This window comes from Microtus oregoni, unplaced genomic scaffold (assembly GCF_018167655.1).
Source record: "Microtus oregoni isolate MIOR12 unplaced genomic scaffold, Mior012 000000F_ref0000247, whole genome shotgun sequence".
Taxonomy (NCBI): Eukaryota; Metazoa; Chordata; class Mammalia; order Rodentia; family Cricetidae; genus Microtus; species Microtus oregoni.
In genome coordinates, this window is record NW_024543059.1 from 44,412,637 (window position 1) to 44,421,820 (window position 9,184).

Below are 9,184 nucleotides of genomic sequence, written 5' to 3' on the forward strand. Positions count from 1 at the left end.
ACCACGCCTTCCAGGCTAGCGCTCAACCTTGTGGACGTGGCGAGGGGCTCCCGGGGCAACTTTGGCGCCCATTGGCTCCGCCCCTGAGGGCCTCCGGCGCCGTCATTGGTCGGAGGGCGGGGGCCTCTGGGCTACCGGGGGCGGAGCTTGACTGGCGCCGCGCCAGGTTGGGCATCTTTGCGCGAAAGCCGAGTTCATCTTGGGGAGCGAACCCAAGCCTGGTAACCGGGGGAAGGGTGGGGAGCTAGCCCGGGAGGGGTTTTCGGGGTTACGGTCTCGGTCGGGGCGGGACACACAGAGGACCCTGCATGATGCCCTCAGTCACCACCATGCCCTGAACTTTGCGTGGGGCGTGTGCCACGTCTCAACTGAAATACCTCCTTTCTCCTCTGGGACTCTTTCCGAGGCACGGATTCTACCCCCATAGGCGGTTTTACCTTCAAATTCCCTATTCTTTTTGCCGACTTTTCTTAAGCCCCAAACTTTCTGTAGCTTGCTTATATCTGCTCTGCCTTAAGCAACTCCCCTAACTTTGAAGTTCACCCCACACTAATGTCTGATTTGGATTTTTTTCCCATGTGACCCGCTGACCCCTGGTCCTCACCCCTCCCCAGGGACCAATGATGTGGCGACGGTCGCTTCTGTTGCTTCTCTTGCTGCTGAGGTGGTGGGCCCTGGGGAAGCCATCCCCTGACGGCGGACCTCATGGCCAGGCGAGGGTGCATCAGGGAGCCCCCCTGAGCGACGCCCCCCACGATGACGCCCACGGAAATTTCCAGTATGACCACGAGGCGTTCCTGGGAAGAGACGTGGCTAAGGAATTCGACCAACTCAGCCCAGAGGAAAGCCAGGCCCGACTCGGGTAGGAATGGGGGGAGCCGGGCGGAGGTGGGAAGTCGGGAAGAATTGAGCTCACTGAAAAGGTCAGAGGCAGGAGACTGGACACAACTGTGGTACTCGCCTCCTGGGAAAAGACAGAATTAAACCTGAGGCTTCGGTGGACCCGTCTCACCAACACCTGAGTTTCCCTGCTACTTCCTCCGTCTGGACATCCCTGTTCTGACCCTCTTAGCTTCTAAACGGGTCACCAACTCTTGAAAGAGTCTGAAAAAATTTGAGAGTCCAAGCTCAGAATTCAGGTTGGACTGAGAGGGATGGAGTCGTGACTCAAGCTGGAGGACACAGTTAGCATGACCCAGAGGACAAGAAGGGCACTCCATGTATACATGCTTTTTAATTATTGTTTTCATTACTTTGAGATAGGATCTCACTGAGTACTATGGCTGGCCTGGAACTCACTATGTAGACCAGACTGGTCTAAAATGCAGAGATTCGTGTGCTTTTGCATCCTGAGTGCTGGGACTAAAAGGGTCTGCACCATGGCCGGCTAACGAATTACTCCTTTTAAACTGGGCAAGAAGTGGCATTGGAAGTTTCGCAGGGCTGAGCTGGGGAGGGAGGAGCCCAAAATTGATGTGTCCATCTAGGGAAGAGGGCAGAGCTTGAGTCCACAGGCTGCCTGAGAGAGGGGCGGGCCCTGAGATGGCAAGAGGTGGAGCCTCAGGGTTAATAGAGATCTGGCACCCTGAAACTAGGGTGCAGTCAAGAGACCAGACTCGCTGTCCTCACTCCAGTTCAGTCCAGCTGTGGTTGAGGTCTGGGTAGAGTTTTGGGACGGGGCTAGAGTAGAGTGTGCCCTTTGTTTGAGCCAGGCGCTCATCCACTAGGCAGAGAGGGCCCGGTGCAGAGATTAAATGTGCATCCCATTTCATCTGGCTGCCATTCCGGATGTGTGTGACACTGTCTCTGAGGGATATAGTCAGGGCGGGCAAAGACCTGGAGTGGATGAGACCTACCTACACTCCTCCTGATCCTGGGCTGGCACACAGTTTAGTCCCAGCACTTGGGAGACAAGTCTGTGAGTTCAGGGCCAGCCTGGCCTATGCAGTGAGTTTCAGGCTAACCAGGGCTACATAGTGACACCCTCTTTCAAAAACAAAACAAAAAACACTAGAAACAGAACACAGGCAATGCCTCTTCTGGGTTCACCTGTGGGTGCTGTGCAGAATTTTCAGTCTTCTTTTTAGATTTATTTATTTATTATGTATAGTGTTCTGTGCCTGCATATGTAGATTTATTTATTTATTATGTATAGTGTTCTGCCTCGTCCCCTTCGCAGTCGGATCGTGGACCGCATGGATCTCGCTGGGGACAACGATGGCTGGGTGTCCTTAGCCGAGCTCCGTTCGTGGATCGCGCACACACAACAGCGGCATATCCGCGACTCGGTGAGCGCAGCCTGGCACACCTACGACACGGACCGCGACGGGCGTGTGGGTTGGGAGGAGTTGCGCAATGCCACATACGGCCACTATGAGCCTGGTATGCCCACCTCACCTTTGCCCTCTTTTAAGACCGACGTTATCACTGATACCTCTCCTCCATTTCTGATCTAGCTTGCTCTCCCTTGTGAGATCCAACCTGTGTGACAAGCTGGCTGGAGACTCCACATCCCTGCCCAGAACATTTTCCTTCCATATGCAGTAGTCCTGACCCCTGATCTCTGTTTTCCTTTTGAGACAGTCTCTCTGAGCAGCCCTGGTGTCCTAGTTAAGATTACTATACTTGGGGGCTGGAGAGATGGCTCAGTGGTTAAGAGCATTGCCTGCTCTTCCAAAGGTCCTGAGTTCAATTCCCAGCAACCACATGGTGGCTCACAACCATCTGTAAAGACGTCTGGCGCCCTCAACTGGCCTTCAGGCATACAGACAGAATATTGTATACATAATAAATAAATAAATAAATATTAAAAAAAAAAGATTACTATACTTGGGAGGCAGAGGCAGGCGGATCTCTGTGAGTTCGAGACCAGCCTGGTCTATAGAGATTACTATCGCTGTGATGAAACACCATGACCGAAAGCAAGTTGGCGAGGAGAACGTTTATTTGACTTCCACATCCACACCACTGTGCATCTCTGAAGGAAGTCAGGGCAGGCACCCAGATAGAGCAGGTAACTGGAGGCAGGAGCTGCTGCAGAGGCCATGGGGGAGTGCTCCTTACTGTGCTCCCATGGCTTGTTTGGTCTGCTTTCTTCTTTTGTTTTGGTTTTTTTTTTTTTTTTGGTTTTTCGAGACAGGGTTTCTCTGTGGTTTTGGAGCCTGTCCTGGAACTAGCTCTTGTAGACCAGGCTGGTCTCGAACTCACAGAGATCCGCCTGCCTCTGCCTCCCAAGTGCTGGGATTAAAGGCGAGCGCCACCACACCCAGGACCACAAGCCCAGTGGTGGCCCCACCCGCAGTAGACGAGGCCTCCCACATCAATCACTCATTAAGAAAATGCTCTAAGCAGTGATTCGCAGCCTGTGAGTTGTGACCCTGTTGGGAGTCACATGTCAGCTATCCTGCATATCCGATATTTACATTACAATTCATAACAGCAGCAAACAGGAGTCACATGTCAGCTATCCTGCATATCCGATATTTACATTACAATTCATAACAGCAGCAAAATTACAGTTATGAAGTAGCAACAAAAAGAATTTTCAGGCTGGGGTGACCACAGCATGAGGAACTGCACTGGGGAGGCTGAGCAGCTCTGCATGCAGCCTGCCTAGGGAATCTTCTCAGCTGGTCTTCCCATCTCTCAGATACTCTAACCTATGTCAAGCTGACATAAAATTCACCAGCATTCCAGGGTAGCAGTCCTCCTCGGCCTGTGCCGAGATGGGAAGGCAGAAGGGTTACCAGCGTGTGGGCTAGGCACGCAGCTGACTTCTGGGTCCTTCTGTTGTCTCCTAAGCCGCCGGGCCACCTCTGTGACCATGCACCTCTGTGACCATGCACCTCTGTGACCATGCACCTCTGTGGCCATGCACCTCTGTGACCATGCACCTCTGTGACCATGCACCTCACCCACGTCTATCATCTGTCTTTCCCCAGGGGAGGAATTCCATGATGTGGAGGATGCTGAGACCTACAAGAAGATGCTGGCTCGGGATGAGCGGCGATTCCGGGTGGCCGACCAGGATGGGGACTCCATGGCTACCCGGGAAGAGCTGACAGCCTTTCTGCACCCCGAGGAGTTCCCCCATATGCGGGACATTGTGGTTGCAGTGAGTGAGGTTGCAGAATACCTGCTTCCCAAACCTGTCCTAGGTCCCCATTCTTTTACATGAACCCCAGGCCACCGACATAGCTGTGGGCACAGCAGCCTCTCCCGTGTCCACTTGTCATCAGGTGTCCAGTCCCTGGCCGTGCCCAGACAACCACATCCTTAGAAGACCCTCAGGTGAACCCCAACTGTGGCTGGGCCCTAGGCAAGCATGCAGGTGCTAAGGTGTGGGACCGCCTGGACCTGAAATTATAGTTGTTTGTGAACTCCCCACTGTGGGTGCTGGCAGCTGAACCCAGGTCTTTGTAAGAAGACAATTGCTTTTGTTTTGTTTTGTTTTTGAGACAGGTTTCTCTGTGACAGTTTTGGCTGCCCTAGAACTCTCTTTGTAAACCTGGCTGGCCTTGAACTCACAAAAATCTTCCTGCCTGTCTCTCAAGTGCTGAGGTTAAAGGCGTGCAATCACCACCCAGACAGAGACAGCCAGTTTTGATTCTTGTTTTTGTTTTTGTTTTTTTTGAGACAGGATTTTTCTGTAGCTTTGGAGCCTGTCCTGGAACTAGCTCTTGTAGACCAGGCTGTCCTCAAACTCACAGAGATCCACCTGTCTCTGCCTCCTGAGTCTGGAATTAAAGGCGTGCACCACCCCTGGCTGTCCGGGGTTTATAAGTGTGTGCCACCAGGCCTGTCTTGTGTCATCCAGCTCAGGCCTCATGATTGTGTGGCTTTAGTTTGTCAACTGCACTGTCTCCCTAGATCCTAAAATCATTTTGTGGTATGGTCATGAAATATGCTGTACCTCTGAGCCTTGCCCCAGCCCTCACTGGGGGATTCTGGGTAGGTGCTTTATTGCTGAGCCACACCCCCAGTCCCTAACTGGGGGATTCTGGGTAGGGGTTTTATTGTGAGCCACACCTTCAATACTTGCCTTTATCATCTTTTACTGAGTGAGCTTGAATGTAAAAGTGGGGTACAGAACCATTTTTTTTGTTTTTTCGAGACAGGATTTCTCAGTGTAGTCCTGTCTGCCCTGGAACTCATTTTATAGACCAGGCTGGCCTCAAACTCTCAAGAGATTTGCTTGCCTCTGCCTCCCAACTGCTGGCATCAAAGGCGCGAGCTGCCACACCAGACCCAGAAACAAGGTTTTTAATTAGGACAGATAACACGAAGAGTAGACATGATGGGCGTCTGTATGAAAGCGTGGCCAATGGAAAGATGGCTCTGGTTAGGAGCACTTGCTGTTCCTGCGCAAGGTCCCCCCTCCACCCCGACTCCAGCTCTGCAGGGGCTCTGCATGCACACGGTACAGGGTATGCAGGCAAAACATCCAAACACATAAAAAAATTTTAAAATCTTTAAAAATATATAATTCATGAGCCTCAAGAGGCAGAGGCAGGTGGGACTCTGAGTTCAAAGCCAGCTTGGTCTACAAAGTGAGTTTGACAGCCAGAACTACACAGTGAGGGTCTGTCTTGTTTTACAAGACAGACAAAGCTGGCAAGGTTGGACAGAAAGCTTTCTTGACTGCCTTCCCCTAGACACATGCCCATCCCTGTCGCATTCAAAGTCCCCAGGTCAAAAGCAGATACACTGACTTCCTTCGAATGCCTTTTCCAGGAGACCCTGGAGGACCTTGACAGGAACAAAGACGGCTACGTCCAGGTGGAGGAATACATCGGTGAGCAAGCCCTGTTCCTGCCTGAGGCCTGTCTTCATCACTCTGCTTATGTCAGGCAGATTCTCCTGCCTGACCAGCCCAGGAGAATTCACTGGGCACCGCGACAGATGCCCTCTGGGGGACAGCCTGGCGTTGTACCAGGCTCGAGATTAGTCTTGTTTCCATACAAAATTGTGTCTCCAGTTGTCCTACTTGGGGCTGTTTGAAGTTTTCCAACCTGCACACCTGTTAACCTGCACACCTGCTAACCTTCACACCTGCTAACCTGCACACCTGTTAACCTGCACAGCTGCTAACCTTCACATCTACTAACCTGCACACCTGCTAACCTGCACACCTGTGAACCTTCACACCTGCTAACCTGCACACCTGTGAACCTGCACACCTGCTAACCTGCACACCTGCTAAGGCCTGCTGCAGTCCTGTCCTAGGCACCAAACTAGTTCATTCCAGAAAGTGCTATTGAAGATAAAATTTGATTTTCTTTTTTCTTTTTTTGTTTTGTTTGTTGTTGTTTGTTTTGCTTTTTGAGAGAGGGTCTCCCGTAACTCAGGCTGGCCTTGAACTTGCTGTCCCCACTCTCCCACCTACACGGGGCTGGGATCACAGGCATATGCACAGTCATGCCCTGTTTATACAGTTCTGGGCACGGACCCCAGAGTTCTGTGCTTGCTACCAGCTGAGCCATGTTCAGCCCCTTGCACGGAGGCTTTAGCGTTTGCAAGGATCACACATGAAATGGTTCATGCATCAAATATGCACAGGAGAGGTTTTTGCTTAACCGTGTGTTTATAACATTTGTACGGAATGGATGCTTTATCTTTTTCTGTTTTTCTTTTCAAATCTTTTTAAATAAAGTGTTTTATCTCCCAAACAAATTTGACAGGTGGAAGATGTCAGGCTTAGGGGTCTGGTGGCCTGAGGGTGTGGCCGTGCGGGTGGGGAGATTGGGGAGAGAGGGTAGAAAGGTGGCTCTTGGGATGCCCCTGACCTTATCTGCCCCACTCTCTCCCCTCAGCGGACCTGTACTCTGAGGTGCCTGGGGAGGAGGAACCTGCCTGGGTGCAGACGGAGCGGCAGCAGTTCCGGGACTTCCGGGATCTGAACAAGGATGGGAAGCTGGACGGCAGTGAAGTCGGTTACTGGGTGCTGCCTCCGTCCCAGGACCAGCCCCTCGTGGAGGCCAACCACCTGCTGCACGAGAGCGACACAGACAAGGTGAGTGTTGGGTCCAGGGGGTTGCACAAAGATGGGAACCCCAAGTCTAGTAAACCGAAAGCAAACTTTATTCCTGAGACCAGATCCCAGAAAACCAGAAGCAAACTTAAAAATAAAAAATAATAATTCCAGCACTCGGGAGGCAGAGGCAGGCGGATCTCTGTGAGTTCGAGACCAGCCTGGTCTACAGAGCTAGTTCCAGGACAGGCTCCAAAGCCACAGAGAAACCCTGTCTCGAAAAACCAAAAATAAATAAATAAATAAATAAATAAATAAATAAAATAAAAAAATAAAAAATAAAAAACCAACCGTGGGGCACAGAAGCGTATGAGCTAGCTGAGACCACAGCCAGAGATGGTGTCTGTTAGACTGTGGCCAAAGGCCAGTTTCTGAACCCGCCACCACGGGTCAGCCAATGGAGACCCTGAGGAGGGGAGTGAGTTCTAACATCAGTGGGTAACTAGGCAACTATCATGAAATATGTTTCTGAGTGGATTACAGCGAAAGTCACTAGCTGCAAGAAAACAGGTGTCTTTAGCAATTAGTCAGAAAAGGGACTGCTAGTCAGACCAGAAGGTTAACAAATTAGAATTAACTGGTTCTTAGGCTGGGAACTTAGAAGATAGCAGAAAGTCCTTCACGCTTTCTCCAGGTGGAACTCAGATACAGACTGCCATACTTTACAGCCTCCATTATCAGAGCTCATTGGTCAAACCAGGTGTTTGCAGCATGTCCTCTGTCTCTCCTGGTTCCTCCAGGCAGTTATAATGAAGCCCCATGCCTCCCCTTTAACAGTGCCAGTTTGCTATAACAGAGACAGTGCCTAACCCAGAGGTCTCGCATCTCTGTCTCCTAGAGGTTAACTCAGTTCCTATCTGTCATTTGTCAACGATGACCAGGACACTACTCTCAGTTTGCAGAGAGAAGCTCCGGCCTTGTAAATAGAACAGCCAGTTGTTACGTGAAATGACCTAGGCTGTTGGAGGCTTCCTAAGCATCTGAGGAAATAGCTCACTGTGAATGACTGATCCTTGATCCTCTGAGAAAATTGTTGGTAGTTTACTTAGTTTACAGCTTTATGTGTCTCTCTTCCTCTATCCTAAGCCTCTACGTTCTAATCTTCTGTGTCTGTATTTCTATTTCTATATTTCGTTCTTGTTTCCAGATTTTAGTGAGCTTGGGCCACTGCAGGAACTCAGAAGGGTCCTGAAGCACAGAGAGAGGAGGAGAGAGCCAGAGAGAGCCAGAGAGAGCCAGAAACAGACACACCCAGAAAGAGAGAGGGTGAGAGCCAGAGAGAGGGTGAAGGAGAGCCAGAGAGAGAGAGAGAGAGACATAGACACACCCTGAAAGAGAGAGGGAGAGAGAGACCCTGAGAGAGAGAAAACGGACGGGGACTGAGGCCCAGAGAACAAGGCCGACGTAGGGCCCTGAGGACACTTTGAGTGGGCAGTGTCCATGTGAACCCCTGACCCCCAGGATGGCCGTCTGAGCAAAGCTGAGATCCTGAGCAACTGGAACATGTTTGTGGGCAGCCAGGCCACCAACTACGGCGAGGACCTGACAAGACACCACGATGAACTCTGATCCTAGGTCTGCTCAGCCCTGTGACCCCAGGACTCCATGGGGGCAGTTGAGGGGTCACTGCAGCCAACATCCAGGGCACAGACTCAGCTCTGGTGTCCCTGGTTCTTGGGCTCTCAGGGACCCACTGAATCACCTTCTCTCCGTGAGACCCTGGCCCCCGCGGCTGGAGCCTCCGTCTGCCCCGGACACTCAGGCACTCAAGTGACCGCCACTGAAGCCATCTCCCAGCACAGGCCTTGGGCCCACACCCTGGCCCACCCCAATCTGAGCCTCAATCACACAGGCTGACCTGTACTGCCCACTACCTGGGAGCAATAAAAGCCTTTGCTGGGGTCCTCTGGTATGTCTGTCTGTCTGTCTGGGGTGGGGTGAGAATGCTGTGCCCAAGGAGGCTGTGCTGGTGGCTGGGCTGAGGCCTGCAGGAAGGTATCGCATCGTGACCCCTTTGGGATCGAACAACCCTTTTACAGGGGTGGAATATTAGATATCTACGTATCAGATGTTTACATTATGATTAGTAACGTTAGCAAAATTACAGTTATGAAGTCCAAACAAAAATAATTTTATGGTTGTGGTCACTGCAAC

The 9,184-nt window shown here is 51.4% G+C and overlaps 1 protein-coding gene across 5 annotated transcripts; it reads left to right on the forward strand.

The window, feature by feature from the left end:
• Positions 1–70: 70 nt before the first annotated feature.
• Positions 71–8,926, forward strand: Rcn3 (reticulocalbin 3). Of its 5 annotated transcripts, none has more exons than XM_041653041.1 (7): positions 71–221; positions 615–862; positions 2,156–2,382; positions 3,942–4,123; positions 5,734–5,794; positions 6,813–7,012; positions 8,492–8,926. In XM_041653041.1, exons 2-7 carry the CDS (start codon positions 621–623, stop codon positions 8,597–8,599), a joined length of 1,020 nt encoding a protein of 339 aa, XP_041508975.1. In that variant the 5' UTR covers positions 71–221; positions 615–620; the 3' UTR covers positions 8,600–8,926. The 5 variants fall into 5 exon arrangements, with proteins under 5 accessions (XP_041508975.1, XP_041508993.1, XP_041509002.1 ...); XM_041653059.1 differs by having other exon boundaries at positions 3,942–4,114; XM_041653068.1 differs by having other exon boundaries at positions 2,180–2,382.
• The last annotated feature ends 258 nt before the right edge of the window (positions 8,927–9,184 follow it).

Bases quoted from the DNA above. Each gene is read 5' to 3' on its own strand.
- Rcn3 (XM_041653041.1), top strand. From the start codon at position 621: ATGATGTGGCGACGGTCGCTTCTGTTGCTTCTCTTGCTGCTGAGGTGG. The intron at 2,383-3,941 runs GTATGCCCACCT...GTCTTTCCCCAG, and splicing joins ATACGGCCACTATGAGCCTG to GGGAGGAATTCCATGATGTG. The intron at 4,124-5,733 runs GTTGCAGAATAC...TGCCTTTTCCAG, and splicing joins TTGTGGTTGCAGTGAGTGAG to GAGACCCTGGAGGACCTTGA.